This window comes from Megalobrama amblycephala, linkage group LG8, assembly GCF_018812025.1.
Source record: "Megalobrama amblycephala isolate DHTTF-2021 linkage group LG8, ASM1881202v1, whole genome shotgun sequence".
NCBI lineage: Eukaryota > Metazoa > Chordata > Actinopteri > Cypriniformes > Xenocyprididae > Megalobrama > Megalobrama amblycephala.
In genome coordinates, this window is record NC_063051.1 from 22,947,227 (window position 1) to 22,967,665 (window position 20,439).

The 20,439-nt window shown below is 37.2% G+C and overlaps 1 protein-coding gene across 1 annotated transcript; it reads right to left on the reverse strand.

Moving 5' to 3' along the window:
- Positions 1–637: 637 nt before the first annotated feature.
- On the reverse strand, positions 638–19,795 carry txnrd3 (thioredoxin reductase 3). The gene is made up of 16 exons (XM_048200121.1): positions 19,476–19,795; positions 18,222–18,282; positions 16,002–16,111; positions 14,586–14,693; positions 10,787–10,859; positions 10,588–10,707; positions 9,892–10,034; positions 9,322–9,437; positions 7,787–8,012; positions 7,529–7,621; positions 6,805–6,881; positions 4,703–4,859; positions 4,443–4,550; positions 4,236–4,331; positions 2,363–2,497; positions 638–1,874 (listed from the first exon to the last, which is right to left on the reverse strand). The coding sequence occupies exons 1-16, from the start codon at positions 19,590–19,592 to the stop codon at positions 1,812–1,814; spliced, it is 1,803 nt and encodes a 600-aa protein (XP_048056078.1). The 5' UTR covers positions 19,593–19,795; the 3' UTR covers positions 638–1,811.
- Positions 19,796–20,439: the final 644 nt, after the last annotated feature.

The window sequence follows — 20,439 nt, forward strand, 5'->3', positions numbered from 1 at the left end:
TGCTCCCTTTCAATCCGGATACAAGTTCTGCATTAATACAATCATCTCAAAATATCTTAAAAGCTGCAGTGTAATTTACCAGGAAAGAAACTTCAGTCTGAGACTCACAAATAAATGTTCATGGACTCCTGATTATAGACTTGTGAACAAGAAGAAATGCATTAGGAAAGCAAGACAAAAGCTGTTTTCTTAAATGAAAAACAATCCCTCCTTTTGCTGACTTACATTAAATATTAGATAAAACAATCTTTTAATTCCAGTAAAATCATCTCAAAGCTGCTTTTAGATATTTTTCATTAAAATCCCTGGAAACAAACCATTGCAGATGAAATAATATATATAAGCAAGAGCTGAAGCAATAACATGAAATAAACCACAAAACATCTATGATATTCCAGTCAATAAATATACAATTGGCTCATACACATTTTCACTTGCTTAAAATCAGATAAATAAATATTGCTCTCCCTTTCAATCTGAATGTACTAAGGTTATTGTTATAAATGTATAATTATAGTGACTAAACATTAAACTGAGAAGAATTGCATAACTACACTGAAAAATTGCACATCCTCTTGAATGTTCACTGTAACACTCAAAATTAATGCATGTTTTAGATAAACAGACTTGTGAGAAATTGAGGTTGTGTACATAGTTTTATTAAAGTTCATGAACAGGGCAGAACAGCAATACTACGGAAATATTGACATTCAACAATTGCTGAGTGACAGTAAATGTAAGAACTTTGACTCTTAAACAATCCTTAGAAAGCAGAAGGGAGTGAATAACATGAGACTGAAGGACATCAAATATTCCAGAAAGCAAATAAACAGCAAAACGTCAAACAAATAGACATGCATTTATTTTTGAATGAAACCTCCATACAGATACATGGAATCCAGTGATGTAAATATATATATTTATAAAAATATGAACAAACATTTTATTGATATTTCTAAGTGCTTTAACAGGCATCACAAACCATGGGTTTGCCATTTCATTAAAGTGACGCCCGTTAGTTTAAATACTTTCACGAGGAAGCATCTACATGCTGCGTTTGGTTTGCGCTTCGATCACGTCTCTTAGTTACTCGACCACTAAATTAGAAAATAATGAGAGCGGGAAGTGAAATCTCTCTTACTAGAATCCTGATGTGGAATGTTGACGAGCAACTGATGACAAATCCACTATTAAATAGAAAAATAGTATTCTACAACCAAATGAATCAAAAGTATGCAGCCCTCGTGAGCCTGAATGCCATAGATCAGTCCAGTCCAGAGTGCGCACGTTAACATGTGTTCACCTATTTAAAATCCAAGTGCAGAAAAACATCAGTCGTAGTCCACCACTGAATGTGGGTTATGGACTAAAACGTCACAGAGCACCAAGTGCGCATGCGTGTATATGAAAGAAAAGATAGATCACAGACACATTTGGTGCATTTCTGACTTGGACAATGATTTTGAGCAGAGTAACCCCGCTGTCTAACAGGCTGTCAATCATCATTCCTCTCCCTATCATTGGTCTCTACTGCAAATGAAGCCCTGCCTCTGAGGAGCTGTCGTGTCTTATTGTTCCGCCCCCACTAGACCCTTCCAGCACACATGGAAACGATCACATGGTTTGTAAAGGGTGAAAGGGAACAACGAGACACAAAAGCCTTCTGTAAGCAGAGAAACATGATGTTCTACCTCCAGATTCCTAGAAAGAGACTCGAGTGTGTTTATGCGGAGAGGAGAGGGATAAATCACTAGAATAAACTAGCAGTTTAAACTAATACTGACAGCCTATTAAACGAGCAGGGTTTAACCTCAGCAGCCCGACTGAGTGATGTCACCGCCAGAGCTTTTGGTGACCTCCATCGTGGTGAATATCTGGAAACAAATGAAGGGAAATACATGTTATGCTCATGTGCCAAGAACATGAAAAGAGAAATAACATTAAAGGGTCCCATTAAGTTTTTTTTTCCACCCATGTTCATCTTTCTTTAGTGTGTAATATTACTGTTTGAGCATGAAAAGAAAAGGGCAGGGCCTGGTTGAGTTAGTGGTGTGAAGAAACTTGCGGTTATGGTAAGAGCATGTTTTGGAAATGTCCCACCCCTAAGCGCTGGACCAATCACAACAACCAATCAGAGCACATTGTGCTTTTCAGAGGGAGGGGCTTCATAGAGACTTGAACTAAACAGTGTTGCTGACAGACTGGGAAGAGAGGAGCTGCAACAATTTCAAATATGGGGAAATTGTGTTTTTTGAACATTGAAACAAGAAAACCTGTTCTAGTAGAGCCCAAAAACAACATCAAGACTTTGTAAAAGGGCATAACAGGTCCCCTTTAAATAGTAGAGTAAAAGGAGACGAACCTCAGCACAGGTGGGGTGTATCCCGATGGTGTTGTCCAGCTGATCTTTGGTAATCCCACACTTCATAGCAGCACCGAAGCCCTGTGTGACCTCTCCAGCATTAGGACCCAGATAGTGAAAGCCAATCACACGGTTCTGCACACACACATAGGAGTTGTAGGATTGGGTCTCTTACATTACCGATAGAATGCAATCAAATGTATTTTATTTAAAAAAATAAAAAATAAAAAAAATAATAGAAATCGGTCACTGCTTATTGGAAACAAGCCTATAAAAAGAACAAGTACAGCTCAGAAGTTTGAGTCTTTTCAAATAGCGCGCTATAGTCAGCTCGTTGGCCGGCAGAAGCGCGCCGCAGTGTTTGTCGTTGTTGAGTTCTAGGACATGAGCTGTTGGCACAACTTGCATCATACGTTTTTTTGATCATCTTTTACCCTTTCAAAGTGCATCCAATTGTACACTTTATCCCAGACACTGTTGAAGATTTAATCCCTGCCCTGCTCATCTGCCGGTCACGGATCATGGAAGTGAAACTTAAATCGGTCACAAGTTTGATTTATTCACGCACATTAAAAAAATATTAAAAGCTTCTTTTCACATTTTTATTTATAGTATTAACATAATAGGCTGTATATTAACCTATTGGGAAAGAACCGGTATGTCTATGTAAAATCAGATATTGAGCGCCCCCATATCTCGTCTCATAAAACCTCTGCGACGATTCGACTGAGATCGAATCGTCGACTATTCAGGGTCACCCCTACAGAATTCATTAATTTAAATAGCTTTTATTTTTATATTTTGAGTTTAAGTTTAGTTTTAATAATTTTATTATGCGCTTTTGTAATTATTATTATTATTATTATTATTTTTTTTTTAAGTTTTAGTTATTTTACTACTTCAACTTGACCTTATTTCAATCTGTTTCCAAGGCAACATTAGTATATTTTGTTTCAAGTTTTTAATCTAATCTTTGCATTTTATTTATTTCATCCATTTCAATTACTGAATTTTATTTCTAATGCTGCGTTCACACCGAATGCGTCTGGGGCGTCAAATTCGCGTCTGACGCGTCTAGTTGGACGCTTGAACATTTTGAAGTCAGACGCTTCAGACGCGCGTCAAATTCGCTCTATTCGCACGTCTAAACAATGTGTTCAGACGCGAATTTGCGTCATGGGAGGGGCTTCCATCTCTTTCTGCACAGATCCTCTGAATAAACATCTCGTCTGTTGGAAACTAGTAGCGGCAATTTAACTCTTATGCCGGCCGGCTTTTGTTAGCGGCTAAAATCATGCAAAGCATTTTACAACTGAACAGACTGTCCGATTTCTTTGCTTATCCTCTTCCAGGCAAGGTCCTTTTTATTCATGTCTCGATAAAAATATGATGACACATCATAGGTGGCCACACACAGACTATTATCTTTGTTCTGGTCTCCACCGCTGATCATGTCATAAACACGTTACCAAAGCAGAGTCCCTGATTGGTTAACGCCAAAGTTCAGATTTCTCAACTTGGGCGTCTAGGGCATCAGATGCTCAATTTGCGTGTCAGGCGCGTGAACGCTCAATTCGCGCGTCAACGGCCGATTTGCACCACGCTATACGCTTGATTCGCGCCACAGGATGACTAGACGCGCGTTTACATTAACTTAACATGTAAATCAGATGCCCCAGATGCGTTCAGTGTGAACGCAGCATAATAGTTTTAGTTAACAATAACAACACTGGTAAAAGCACTTTATTGTTAGATTGTTGGCTAAGGTAAATTAAACCTTATTGTAAAAGTGTATAATTGTATAATCTAGTGTTTAATTTTGACTTGGAGTCATAGTTTGATAAAAAGCCAACATTTATAGAAGATGTCTTACATTGTCAAGTTTATTGCAGATGATCTTGGCATAGCACTTGTTGTTGTCTCGGCCGGGAACAGTGAACTCCAGAGGCCAGAACAGGCTGTGAAAAACCTGCAGAGACACGCATACATCATTACAGCAATCCCCAGCACTCATTAAAACCGCACTCATCAGCACAGATTATCCATATTTCCAGTATGAGGTCTGATGGTGAACACACACCTCGAGGTTCTCCTGTCCGTAGATCTCCAAGGCCTTCTCCTCTGGGTGACCACAGCTGCCGTATTCCATAGGAGTGAAGACAGTGGTGGGAACGTTCACGTAATCGCACTGCGACACAAACACACATCCCAGTGAGGAAAAGGCACTGGATTTTGAAAAGGATTACATCACAGAAAACAGCTCAAGTGCTCTTTATAATAAGACTTTAGTCTTCCTGGAAAATCTACTGGAGATGACAGATGGTTATGACTATGCCAAACCTTCAAAGATGATCCAGCGAACAGTCTGCGAGCCAGGAGTTTCCCAGCCTGAATGGCCACAGGCGTGAGCTCCCACTTCCCCTCCAGGATGTCTCCAATGGCATAGATGTGAGGAATGTTGGTCTGCTCCTCATCATTCACTGGAATCTTCCCGTTCCTGGATGGAAGAACAGAAAATAACCTAATGTTCATATTGACTCAGTTTTGAGGAATAAAGCTCACTGTAATTCAAGACTGTTTGTGCATGAATGGCACACATACCACTTTTCCAGCAAGGCAGTTTGAGTGCTGGCTCAGACCCAGAGCCTAGTTTCAAATCAGTACTTTGTCTTTCGACACCCAAAGCACCAGCTCTGAACCAGGAAAAGTGGTTCATAAGTAGCACCAAAACATTGCTGGTTTAGAAGTAAGAAACACTTGCATCAGGGGCTGGGGGCAGGGTTACCGTGGCTGAACAGAAACTTGTGACCACCATTTTTGAAATAGCAGCCAATAGCAGCTCGATTGCAATCTCAGTCTATACAACTTACGGCGACCTGCACAAACTTGTTGGATTCGCCGTGTTTGGATGCCAATGTAGGTTCGCAAAGCGATGAGCATCAATAGTAACCCAACGTCGGCCATTGTTGATGGAAGGCTTGTTCAAGATGCATCAGAGCTGCGGACAGATCGGCGTGTGACATCGGAGTGCCACGGGAGCGTTTGTAGAGCATACGACTCCTTGTGCCTTTGGATCGCTCTCGCGGTGCTTTAGTGTCAGGTGCCGATCGGGCAGCACGGCACGGATGCATCTCGAACAAGCCTGGTGTGTTTGTATTCGGCTCTACCATACTAGCGTTGCTGTGAAAGATGAGACATATAAAGTGACGCAAGACCTGGCTCTGTGGTGCTCTCTACAACCGGCAAAACCGGCACTGGCTCTGAACTAGCACCTGGTTCATGTTAGTGGAAAAGTCACTTTAAAAATCCATTTCACACTTCATTCTGATGCTTGATCTGCACTTGATCTTATTTTCACTTTCGGTGGAAATGTTAGTCTCATTATCTTGAGTAGCAGGACTGCAATGAGATGATCATATTTTTCAATAATTTTTCCTCAAACTGTATCAAAACTTTGGTCACACTTTAGTTTAGGGTCCAATTCTCACAATTAACTATGACTTTTGCTTCAAACTCCTAATTACTGCTTATTAGTAAGGTAGTTGTTAAGTTTAGGTATTGGTAGGATTAAGGGGATGTAGAATTTGGTCATACAGAATAAGACATTAATATGTGCTTTATAAGTACTAATAAACAGCCAATATCCTAGTAATATGCACGCTAATAAGCAATTCGTTAATAGTAAGAACTGAACCCTAAACTAAAGTTACCAAAACTTTAGATCCTTGTATCAATATTTTTATTAAATTAATAATATATAATATATATATTATTAATATAAATTAATAATATATCAGCCACATTACATCATTAGTTCCCCTTTTGCAATTTAGGAAATTTCAGAACTGAGCAATAATGTAACAAATGCACAAGAACAATGACCTTAAAATTGTTAGAAATATAAAATGCACATTACAAAACTGAAATGAGCAGTTCTAATGAAACAATGAGTTGTAAATCTGTACGTGCTCAGTGAGTCAATCATACAGAGGAACCATAAGAGCCGTGCATCATTCTCATATGCTTGTGGGTCATATGGAATCATATGACTCCGCTTGAGAACGGATCTAAAACCTCTGTGCTGCACTAATCTAATCTCTCAGATGGACTCAAACCACATGCTTCAGTTTGTGTGTGAATTAATATGCATTTTCCCAGGCTTTTCAATGAAAATACTTTGCTTAATTCATCCTGCCCATCTACATGCCACAGTGCGTTCCGTAAACACTCTCCATGTCACTGAGGTCAGACGCTGGACAGGCTTCCAAGTTCCCAGAGGAAATACTGCTGATTCACCATGACACTCCAGAACCAGTCTGCCCTACTCGCTCTGGCCCCGCCCGCTCAAATGCTACCGTGACAACAATTACTTTGTTATGGGCTGGGGGAAGGACTATGAGGACAGATGACCAAAATAAGCTATTCAAAAGAAAGAGACATACTTGGCATTGACTTTAACTCCTGCTTTGTCCAGACCGATATTTCCTGTACAGGCATCACGACCCACTGCGATCAACACCTGAGGGAGACAGAGGGACACACACACACACACACACACACACACACACCAACATTAGCAAACATGAAAGGAATGAGACAATACCGATTACCACAGAAACAACTGAATCCGCCCTCGGTTACAAAACAACAACAAAATATTAATAATGAGGCAGAGCATTGTTTACATGCACCAAACTCCACCCACAGGAATTACATCAACACATGACCAGAAGTTAATTTACCTTGAACAGGCCTCACACTCTTAGACAACTATACAGCTCAAATGAAGGTTTATACTGAATAATAAATGCAAATGCTTTAACAAAAATACTTGGTTTTAAACCCTCTGTAACTACAATCTTTTTCCAGCCGCTCACATTTCCCAACCATTTTTAAGCAAATGGTGTCATGGGTGTCTACAGGTGCAGTTCAGCACATTAACTATCGACATGATCCACTAACATTTGACAATAACAAAGTGACTAAGTTCATTTCAGTGCAGAGAATATAAAATGTTTGAAAATTGCTTGTACTTAAAATAAATAGCACTCACTAGGATCAGAAACAGAGCCAAAAATAGCAGACAAGATAAAAACAGATGTGCTGTAAAAGATATCTGAAGGGAATTCCAGTTTTTGGCCAATAGAAAGGCTCACAGACACTCACAGTGTTGTATTCCCCTTCATAGATTTCATCACTCTCGGTTGATTTGGCTGTCACTTTAAGTCGGCCTGGAGTTCCAGCTTCCAGCTCCTCGATCTGTGGAAAAAAAAAAAAGAATCACTGTGATGCTTTATCACCATGATAATGTGTGTGAAGAGGCCATGATTATTATACTCATAAAGAGCATTATATAATCACAGCTGCAATAGATAATGCATAATTTCAGATTTCAGTAATGTTTAACAGCACACATTCACCAACCTTGGTTGGAACAAACTTCCTGAGGAATTTGACCCCATGTATCTCCATGTATTCTCCTGCACGGTTGGCCATGTCCTGGTCGAATCCTCGCAGCAGAATGGAGCGAACCATGACGGTCACATCCAGCCCCAAACCGGCCAGAAAACCCCCGCACTCCAGAGCGACATATGACGCCCCGACAACAAGAGTTTTTCCGGGACAGTAGGGCAACGAAAACAGGTCATCACTGTGAAGAACGAACAAAACTGATGAGGACACAACATGGATGGATCATGTTTTCTGCCAAAATGTAGAAAAAAAAGTTTAGAATTACAGTTAAACATCATAAACTCTGCCAAAGAGAAAAGTCAATAAAGTCAAAACCACAGAGGCTTGAGTCTTGCCAAACACCTGCAGTTCACTTCCTCTTCAGATAAAAGATGAATGAACCAACAAGAAATCTCAGCCTCGAGTCATAAAAGAGCACACATGCATTCAGGTTAAAGGCTTATCACTATGCTGTACTGACTCCAAATTACATTTTTTTCTTCTCGGTTTTAATTTTTCTGGATTCCAATTTAATGCTAAAATGTTAGTAATAAAAATGCATGTTCATAATTAATTAAAATGATGAAACTTAGAATTTAACAGCAATTTATTAAAAGGTTTTAAAATAAAAATAAATAAATTAGCCCTCCCACCCTATTCCAAATTCCATTTTAATTATTTAATCAAACTTTAATAAATCAAAACGTATGTGTAACCAATTGAATATACATATAGCTAACATTTTTTAATTATTTTTTTAAACATTAATCTGGCCCTATGAAAGGTTTAATTTTTTCAGAAATGTCTGCATTTAAATTTCTCTGCATTTACGATTTTAAACAAATTTATTATCAAAAACTCTAGTAAATCAAATGAAGGCATAAAACAGTTCAATTTATTGATTTTTTAAAAATGTAAATCAAATGTAAATTAAACAATTCCTTTTTTTTGGGGCAAACAACGCTGAAAACACCACAATCGTCATGCATGCTTGAGCATGTGTGGCTGACAAAAAGGCATTCACAGACTTCATATTTAAACAGTCTTTTTTACAGTTAAATATTTACAGACACTATACATATCACAATTTGATTAAGTGCACAGTCCTACGTTTGATTTATTCTTCCAAAATTTGCCAAATTGTGAAATTACACATTATACAATTCCATTTTAGACTGAATTCCACAATTCCAGTGTTTTCCGTGCCGCAGAAATCATAGACCCCACGTGTACATTGTGCCATTTTTAAAATCAGCAACATGAACCAACATGATCATTTTTCACATTTATGCCACTCATATCAGAGCTACAGAAGGAAATCCTCCTCTTATTTGACACCATTCAGTGGAAGCTTTCCTTCCCTTGGTGACTGAGAATGAATCAGCTTTAAATCAATAAATCCTGTAAATAAGTCAGCACGGCTCCTTTAACGACCCTCAGAGGTCCAGCTGCATTTAACTGGCTCTCTGGAGGAAGTTTACCGCTGTGAGCTCAGAGTCTCAGCTTACCTAGTTATGCAGTACTCTTTGTCTCCTGGGACACCCAGGTAACGAGGCCGCTCTCCTGTCGCCAGGACAAACTTTGCCGCAGTGTAGAACGTCTCTTTACCACGCTTGTTTGTGGCCTGTTGAGAAGAGTCAACAAAAATAAGATGAGGGAAGCTTTAGGGATACTGTGACTGATTTGAACTGCAATATGCAGCTTTTAGCATCTCTCATAATACTGGCATTTAAATAAAGCTAAAAGAAAAATCTTAAACACACACAGCAACATCAGCTTGTCAGTGTCATTAAGGCACATGTTCCTCATGATCTGCTGCCAAAAGTAGGAATGAATTACCCTTCACACTCAAGTTCTCTCTAAATGAACCTTCTTTCTGTCCCCTAAAAGTCATCTAAGTGAAAAAGAATCCAGTTCTCTTTGCATTTACATTGTACCTGGACCTGTAGTGGAGTCAGCTCACTTTTTGGTCCACTTTAGCTCAGTCCAAGAAAATGGCTTTGCATTTACAATGCATTTTGTAGGGAATACAGTAAAAGCTTCAGTACAACTGGCTAGCTGGATCTGAACAAACTTACCTTGATCTTGTGCGGCTCCACAAACTCAGCGTAGGCGTTGACATAATTGACGTTTTTGTCCCGTAGGGAAACTCTGTAGCCCCAGTTCAATGAACCAATGTAGTTATTCACCGCAGTCCTCATTGTCTCCCAGTTGTGCGTCACTTTAATAAAAATTCAAAATTTGATGAGTAAGTGCAACAGAAACAAAAAGAAATCTACATTAAGATCAAAAGGGGACATGCTTGAGAGCAAAAAACACATTGAATGTCGTAATTATCACTTGCTCTCTGTATTAGGAAGTTTTCTGGGGTTAAATCACGCGTTTACAATTCTTTCATTAAAGATAACTGTGACCCTCATAATAGTCTTTCAAACCATTTCAAAACATATTCACAAGGTTGCAGTCACTTAAAATTTTTAATAAACTTATGAATCTACTAAAACGGAAATCTACTAAAGAGGAAATCAATTTGCAACTAAAATGTCTTCAGAGCAGAAAACACAATATTGCATCACAACTTCAACCACTCATGGAAAACGAATACATGAACTTGTGTTTCTTTGTACATTATCAAACAGGCACTTTTTAAAAAAATGATTTCTATCTGCAATCCATTTGTAATTCTTGTCTGCAATTCAGATCATATAGCCAGTGTATGATGTACCACCATGTACAGCTTCATGTTCCCAGCCGTGTGGAATGTTATGACTGACCTTGATCACTGAACTCCCAGCCGAACTTGCGTGCGTCCTCCATGGCTGTGCCCAGCAGGGCCGTCTGATGCATCAGTTTCTTAGGAATACAGCCCACATTCACACATGTGCCACCCAGACCTGGAGAGAAACCTTGTATTATCTCCAATAATAAGTGATTTTTATTATAAACATCCATGTTTGATTCCAGGAGTCTTACCCCAGGTTGTGCCCTTTGGTGTGGGAACAACATAATCTAGAACCATGACCTTCTTGCCCAAGGCAGCTGCTTCCTGTTTGGGCAGGAAGGGAACATGTTAAAATCTAAATCATGTGCAAAACCCACAGAGCTGCTCATGTGTTGAGAGTTCCTACAGAGTTTGGCTAAATTCTGTATCAGGGCTTTACTTGGTACCAATGAATATTCATTATGATTTTGCTGGAAACAAAATTTAAGCAACTTAAATTGTTAAATTAGATAGTTTTGTTCAGTTCTGTGAATCATTTTAAACTCAAATTCAAAACTGAAAAATCCCAGAAAAAATTTGGTAAATATATAAAATATGAAAATAAAAAGGTGGTAAAGGTTATATGTTCATGTCATATCTTCATTATATGTGCCTCAAGTAGATTATCTAGATGCATTTTAATTATTTTAAGTCAAAAATCTAATTAAGTAGTAAGAATATATATGAGAATCATATCATTATATATGTGTATGTTTTTTTTTTTTTTTTTTTTTTTTTTTAATATATATATATATATATATATATATATATATATATATATATATATATATATATATATATATATATATATATATATATATATATATATATATATATATATATATATATATAAAAAATACACACATACACGCTGGTCATATTAGAATTAGGGTTGTTCCGATTCCGATACTAGTATCGGAAATACCACCGATACCACAAAAATTTCTGGCGTCGGTATCGGCGAGTATTTAAACTCGCGTACCGATCCGATACCATTTTCTTAAACAATACCTAGTTGTGCCCGCTATCTTTGCTTAACGCAGCAAATCGGAAATCAATTCTTCTTCGCGGCTCAGAATGCAAACACAGGAAGTTGTGCTGCGTTGCCACAAGCAACCACTGTTTAGAGCAGTGGAGAAGTGAAAACGCGCTAGCGGTATGTCTGCTGTTTGGCAGTATTTCAGACCAGTAAAACGGCGACATGTCTCATATGCAATGCTGCAATTTCGAGTGGCACAAGTATTGGCAACTTTAACACAAATAACTTAATAAAGCATTTGAAGACGCGTCACCCCGCGCAACACGATGGTTACATAAAGGCTAATGCTGCGTTCACACCAGACGCGAATGAAGAGATAAGCGCGAGTGATTTACATGTTAAGTCAATGCAAAGACGCGAATTGACTCCCTGCGGCGCGATTCGCGTGAATGACGCGGTGCGAATTGAGCGATTCGGGCGTTTGACGCGCTTAAGATGGAGAAGGATGAGGCGTGCCAGCTTCATTCAAACAAAGAGAAAAGCTTTCAAAAGACAAATAAAGATAACCGACAGAATTGTTGGGTTTATTGTTCTGGATGACCAGCTGCTGTCAGTCGTCGAAAACGTGAGATTTTTATTTAACAAAATTGTTTCTGGACCAAGTTTTAAAGAGATTATTTTCTTATATAGCCTAATTATATTCCTAGATTTATTTGTTGCACTGTTTTTATAGTTATATTGTAAAACTAATATACCTTTTTCAGTTTACAGTGTTAGATTTGTGGCTGCATTTGAAGTTCTTTTTCACTTAAAATAAATAAATAATAACTGACAAATGTATGTCAGATAATAAAAATACTCTAGTTCACTGTATGTTTTTGTTCTTGTTTTATTAAGGGAAAAGTCTGAAGCACACCATAAATAATTCTATCAATTCATACAGGGCTAGTATATATATATATATATATATATATATATATATATATATATATATATATATATATATATATATATATATATATATATATATATATATATATATATATATATATATATATATATATATATATATATATATATATACACACACCCAGGTATCGGATCAGTACTCTGTATTGGCCGATACCCTGAGCTCAGGTATCGGAATCGGTATCGGGAATGGAAAAGGGGTATCGGAACATCTCTAATTAGAATATCGTGAAAAAGTTTTTTTTTTTTATTGTAAATTATTTTTAAAAATGAAACTTTCATATATTCTAGATTCCCTACATGTAAAGTAAAACATTTCAAAAGTTTTTTTTTATTTTTTTATTTGATGATTAGAGCGTACAGCTCATGAACGTCCAAAATCCAGTATTTCAAAATATTAGAATATTTCCTAAGATCAATCAAAAAATGGATTTTCAAAACAGAAAAGTTGCTCCTAGCACAAATTACAGCATCAGTGAAGTGTGGCATGGAAGTGATCAGCCTGTGGCACTGCTGAGGCACTATTGAGCCTTCAGATCATCTGTATATTGTTGGATCGACTGTTTCTCATCTTTCTCTTGAAAATATCCCATAGATTCAGGGGTCAGGAATGTTGGCTGGCCAATAAAACACAGTAATATCATGGTCAGCAAACCACTTGGAAGTGGTTTTTGCACTGTGGGCAGGTGCTAAAGTCCTGCTGGAAAAGGAAATCAGCATCTCCATAAAGCTTGTCAGCAGATGGAAGCATAAAGTGCTCCAAAATCTCCTGGAAGATGGCTGCATTGACTTTGCACTTGATAAAACAATGGACCAACACCAACAGATGTCACGGCCCCCCAAATCATTACTAACTTCAGAAACTTCCCACTAGACTTCAAGCAGCTTGGATTCTGTGCCTCTCCAGTCTTCCTTCAGACTCTGGGACCATGATTTCAACATGAAATGCAAAATTTACTTTTATCTGAAAAGAGGACTTTCGGCCACTGTTCACTGTCCAGCTCTTTTTCTCCTTAGCCCAGGTAAGATGCTTCTGATGATGTTTCTGTTTCAGAAGTGGCTTGGTAGTCCTTTTCCTGAAGATGTCTGAGTGTGGTGACTCTTGATGCGCTGACTCCGGCTTCATTTGACTCATTGTGAAGCTCTCCCAAGTGTCTGAATCGGCTTTACTTGACAGTATTCTCAAGCTTGTGGTCATCCCTGTTGCTTGTGCACCTTTGCCTACCCAATTTCTTCCTTCTAGTCAACTTTGCATTTAATATGCTTTGATACATCACTCTGCAAACAGCCACCACATTCAGTAATGACCATCTGTGACTTACTGTCTTTGTGGAGGGTATTAAATTATTGTCTCCTGGACCATTGCCAAGTCAGCAGTCTTCCCCATTAGTGTGGTTTCAAAGAACAAGAGATACCCGGAATTTATACTGTAGGGATGGTCATTTAACGAAACTCAAATGTAAATATTCTAATATTTTGAGATACTGGATTTTGGACTTTCATTAGCTGTACGCTCTAATCAACAAATTAAAAAAAAAACAACAAAAAAACCCCAAAACAACTTTTGAAATGTTTTACTTTACATGTAGGGAATCTAGTATAAATGAAAGTTTCATTTTTTAAAATAATTTACAAAAAAAAAAGAAAAAAAAAAAAGAACTTTCCACGATATTCTAATTATATGACCAGCACATACATGCATGCATGTATATATATATATATATATATATATATATATATATATATATATATATATATATATATATATATATATATATATATATATATATATATATACACACACACACACGATGATAAATTCTAAAATATAAGTACAATAAAATTTAGAATAGCAGCTCTCAGAAGCAAGAAACATTTACCCATAAAATATAAACATACATTAAATTACATAAAAGCCCCTGAAGGCATATTGAACAATGTATTTAAAAAAAATTAATTAAAAAAAAAGTCCCGACTGACCTGAATTTACCCTACACACACATACAATATTTAAACAGCATCATAGATAAAGGATCTTTCTACCTCTGTGTAATTTGACTCACCTTTGAACATGCCAGACCGCCAGAACCACCGCCGATGACGATGAGATCATAGTCGTACACCTCACTCTCTTCACCCAACAGCTTCTGCAAGACGCCATCTTTGTGTGCCTGTTACCAAGACAACCAACCAATCATTAGGAACATAAAAACGATGATAAGAGCCATCGTGAAGAGGCACTTGTGCATTATTCAGCTCTATTACCAAAGGTCTTTCCCACAGAGCTGCTTTACACAATTGTGAAAGGGCTTTTATAGACAGCTGACAGATCTACAGACAGATACATTAGTGATAGAAACAGGCACTGATGATCAGACATTTCATATGTAGATGCCAAGAGCAGTCCTCTAATAGGGTAACCAACATATAACCAACAGTTGATAGTACAAAACACGGTGTGGTAGTGGTATAAAACTGCCATAGTCACAGCCCTATACAAAAGCATCAAAGTCCTCATAAAAAAGGCTCCAAAACAAAGTGTCACAAAATGGCTTATATGTGTCCTGGTCGCAGAATGGCGTGCTTCAATGCAATTAGAGTAAATGGACTTAAGGATGCTGTTAGATATTGTTGTAATACTGATAAATAATATTCGGGAGGTCTAAGGAAATTCCAAGCCTAATAATAACAGTGGTTTCATAACTCCAATCAAAATTTGATGAGTAAGAAGTTTGTTTCAGAGTGAAACCAATTCATTTTAGAATTAAACAAAGTCCTGCCCTGAATCAATGACAGCAATTTTGTCAAATGGAAAAAAATACCTTATAGCAGACATGTGGAATGGTCAGAAATGTTTTAACTACCTCTTAATTACCTATAATTATTCCTTAATCTTCTTCTACAACTAAAATGAAGGGGTGTGTGTGGGTGAGGCTTCTGCAGCAGAAAGTCCACTAGCTCAATTACTAATGACCATCACCTCCCATGACAGTGAAATCGAGCAAGAACGGCTTCAGAGTGGAAAACCAGCGTACTCCATATTCTACACACTGCATTGTGTTGGAACAGTATGCAAGAATTTATACTTTAGCAAATTTAGTAGGTCACATGGGTATTCATCATTCTATAAACTTAGTGAGGTTCATGCAATCAAATATCTGACATATTTAAAGTGAAAAAAACTAAATAAAGTTTGAGGAAATGCCATTTTTATGTCCGTAAATTAACAAAACAGGGGTAAATTCTGTCCCCAATATCTCCAAACAACCAATTCCATTGGTGAACAGACATTCATACATACTTCTGCACCTTTGCAGTGTTTCAGAGCAAACTAATCAAACTATAGTTGGTCATTTCTTGTCTACATGGACATAATAAATAATATGCAGACTTTCTGAAAACAGACAAAAGTCTGGCCAGCGACACCAAGTAAGAATCACTGTCATACACATGCAGAGATCAGACAGACGAATCAGTACCTTCATAGTGTTGTCACAGCCTCCGATGTGTTTCTTGTTGATGAAGACGTTAGGGACTGTTTTCTGCCCAGTCATCTCATGCAGTAAGTCCTGGTAGTTGGTTCCATCCTCTAAAACACATCAGATGTAATCAGCCAGGATATCACCGCTCATGTTTCACATCTACACCACATGGGCGGCCCTCCAAGATTGATAATCTAATCGGGTTTGGATCTGGCACTGCACGCTTGTGTTTGAAACTAATGTTTGTATGTTTGTCAGAGGGGAAAAAAGCAGCTCTTATCAGGTTTAAAGCCATTCAGCAGAGAATCCATTATCAGGGTGATGCTACTAACATGAGAAGAACAGCTGTGCACGTAGAGCAAGATAAAGGGAAGCGCGAGACCTCAATGAGACTTGGTGGAGTGCAGTTTAGTGAATGAAAACAAGAAAGGGAAGAGGAGTTTGTAACGCAGCAGTTGGAGTGACTCAGCAGGTCATCCGTCACAGCCAACACTGCTCTGAACACTTAAACATTAACTTCAGAAGTTCAGCATCAGCACAATGTTCAGAGACCACATGCACAAGTATTTCAGCACATCTGTCTATTGGTCGAGTCATTGAGGTAGTAAAATTTCGTAACATTAAACGTGGACATTACAGAACAGCAGCATGCTGAAAACATGAATATTCAGTAATCTTGCAAATCAGGAAGAACTTCAGGTAAAAATGTTGTGCAACTGCATGTTTATCAAAACAAAGTAAACACTGTTTTAAATATATTGTAAACAAAGAGTATACTGTAATCTCAGAACTGGAATCTGCAGACAGCAGCCATCACTGAAAAATATTCAGACTTAAATAACCTCAACTGTTAATTTGGCCCAATTGTTGAAGTTGAATAGCCCTGATAAATAAATAAATAAATACAGAGTAGGGTGAAGAAATGCTTATTTCACATTGTGAAATAAAGACGTTCTTTTTGTAGTAATTTTTTCTTAAACTATGTTATATATATATATATAAAAAAAAAGTTTTGTCTTTTTTTTTTTTAAATGCCATGCCAGCTTCTTTGGTTATTTTGATGGTGAAAACCATAGTTTAGGGCTGTCCCAGAGTAAAGAATTTTATAGTCAACTATTAGTCGTTCATAAGCCATTAAGCCATTAGTCAACTAATCACACATTTATATTCATTTCATTACTTAAATATTTACTGAGGAGAATACTAAACCATAATGAGCATTTAATATATACAGTATAGGCGTAATATAGCCTATTCCACACTCTAGCACACACAAAGCTTGCCACACAGCACCGGACAAAGTAATAATTATGAATGTGTCAGGAAAAAAAAAAAAAAAAAAAAGCAAGGAGACATTTATTACTTATTAATAAACTTTTGTTTCTGAGTTAGTGTCAGCTGCAAAGATGAAGTTAACAATGCTGCCTCGCCTTCTCCACAGTAATGTGCCTGTAGGGAGAAAGGCAACTTTCATATGGATTACATAAGTGGACAGTTTTTCTTTTCGATTTGAATTGGTTCATCTAAAAGTAGACATTTCTAGCTTTCTATAGATATATTTCTCATGTCTATGAGGCAAGTAGTTTATATGCTGAGTTTCGGTTCATTTTTATGACGCGCTCCAGTTCACGGAGACCGAGACGGCAGAAAGCGCATCCTGTTTGTTTTCTTTGTTTTGTGAAAGCACAACTTTTCTTGTTATTGTGAGTTTACACAAATAAATGTATATAAACTATTTGAAGTCGATGGACGATAGGCGAACATTTGGATTTCCTGCCCGACATACTCAATTCAATTACCACATGGACCCATCCCTCACGGACTGCGTGACTTCACCGCAAGTTTTTTTTTTTGCGACTAACTGACTTTTTGGTAAACTAAGCATCTTCCAGTCGACTAATGATTAGTCGAATATTAAAGGGCAGCGCTACTTGAGTTATTACAATTTAAAATAAAAGATATTCATGACCCATGTTTCTTAAAAAATAAAATAAAATATGTTTGACAGACAATGAGCTCTGACATGATGTACATATGGCTGGAAATACATGTACATATGGTAATGCATTAGTTCATAGACTGAAGAAGAATAGAAAAGGCAGTAACTGGCACAGCCTGGCACTTCCTCCATGACTTTCATTTCACTCTCAGAAAGGAATTATAAAAGTAATTTGATTACTGATATGCAAAAATGATCCATAGTGATTGTTCTCTTACCCATCAAGTCCAGCTCTATGGTATTACACTTGACATTCAGCTCTTTAAAGAGTTCCTTCACCTGAAATTACAGAAAGCCCTACGTGTTAGTTATTCAACAAGACTGACGATTCAAACTTGACAACATTTAGCAACAATTTAACAGAAAAATAACCATTTAAGCTTTTCAAATACATGCAATTACTAACTCACGTGTAACAGCGTTAAATAAACAACATGAAATCTCAGGCCACTAGTGAAGTACTTTCATGTTATGCACAAAAGTTCAAAAAAAAAAAGAAGAAGAAGAAGAAAAAAAAAAAAAAAAAAAAAAAAAAGTGTTATCTATAACTTATCTATACCCTAGTCATTCACAACCTGCTGGTTTAAATGTGGTTCCATCAGTAGTTCATTCTGAACTCAAAGTGTCAGATCAAATCACCAGACATGATTTACAGTACAGGGCAGAACCAGCATGCTTACCTGGCTGAACAGATGGTCCCGATTATTCATAAAATAATTACTACAGAATCCCAGCAAATGAAAACCCTAATTAGTCTCTTCATGAACATCACAGCACTTCAACAAACACTTGCCTAGTTAAGTCTACCACCTATTCCACCCATTTTGTTACTTTTGACACCTTTTAATGTCAACTTAAAGCGACAGAGCATAGATTTAACCCTTTATGAACTATTTCTTAAATGTTTTCTTATTAGAGCTCAGACCTTTATACCTTTATATATTTTTATTCAAACATACTTACGTCTGTAAGAGATCAAAAACGAAGTTATTATAAACGCTGAGATTCCTAAAATCACTATGAACTTGACAAGGTATTGTTTTTTCTTACTATATGAATTTGCGAGATATTTTTGAGCAAATTTCCACAACTATAACTAGTTTAGAAACATGTAAACAGAATAATTTAATTTAACAACTTTGTTAAAGTTGCGTTCTCAAATGAATTTACAACAAAGACAAAACACAGCAGAATAAAACAGAACACATACAACAAAATTAAAAAATAATCTTAAGAACCAACAACACAAAACTAAAGAATTATAAACGAAAATTATAATAAAAATCAAAAAAGCTATCCTAAAATAAAATGTTTTGAGACCACAGACATACAATAAGAGCACATAATCATAGGTACTTTCCAATGACTGGATTGAAAAAACACGATATTTGTCTTCTTTCACAAACCTTCTTACAAGACAGGGCAGTTTGAGGAGCTATAAAGTAAGTTTACGAGGACGGATCTTCACTTACCTTGACGCAGTAAGGACAGAAGCTCTTACTGAACACCAGCACTTGATTGGAATCGATCAGCTCTTTGATTTTCAACCGGATCTGCTCGCGACCCGCGTCATTCTCGATGGGCGGCATGATGATCAGTAATCGGTCACGGATCGATATTCCGAGCTCTTCTGCTTCCTGAGTTGATGATTATAATTAAAGTGAAGCTTAATCTCAAAATAAACTCATGATATGACATTAACTAACACGCTAAATAAGGTTAAAATCACTCCAGTCATTATTGCAACTTCATCTCGCGCCGCCGCCGAATGACGCTCCACCGCGCGCGCGCCTCTTACATAAGACCCAGCGAGTCTGACCCTCACGCGCCTGAGTCAAAATCAACACACACATCTTCTTCACTTGCTAAGATCCATAATTAGTAAAGTAAAGTAAACGCGGAAAGGCCATTACAGAAAACTGTAGACCTGTAACTCTGAATAAATACATCGATAATGTATGGAAAGATAATGTATTATGATTTACTATTATTAATATTATTTAATAAAGACAAACGTGTAAAAACAATCAGGCCGTATTTGTAGACGCCTCATAATGTTTGATACAGACCTATGATTCAGACCTATGATACGGACACATGCGCCACCTGGTGGCTGGAACCGACTAGCGCGACCTGCGCAGAGATCTGCAACTAATTTACAATGGATTTGCATAAAATTCACTACTTAAAACTAAACACATTATTTAATAGACGCTTGTTTGATTTTGTAGTAGTTTGTGTTATTGGTGTCATGTTGCGTTATGTTGTATTTCTAGTATAGCATGTCAACTAACCACAAGATGGCGCCAGTGCTATATATTTCTTCTATTGTAACTTCTTCTTGAACTTTTGTTAAACATCAATATTTTTGTGTACGAGCAGTCAAAATCAGACCACACCTATTTATTCTTAAATATTACTATTTACTAAAGTAAA

Bases quoted from the DNA above. Each gene is read 5' to 3' on its own strand.
- txnrd3 (XM_048200121.1), bottom strand. From the start codon at position 19,592: ATGCCGCCCATCGAGAATGACGCGGGTCGCGAGCAGATCCGGTTGAAA. The intron at 10,035-10,587 runs GTCAGTCATAAC...TTTTTATTAAAG, and splicing joins CTGGGAGTTCAGTGATCAAG to TGACGCACAACTGGGAGACA. The intron at 7,622-7,786 runs GTTGGTGAATGT...TTTTTTCCACAG, and splicing joins GGAAGTTTGTTCCAACCAAG to ATCGAGGAGCTGGAAGCTGG.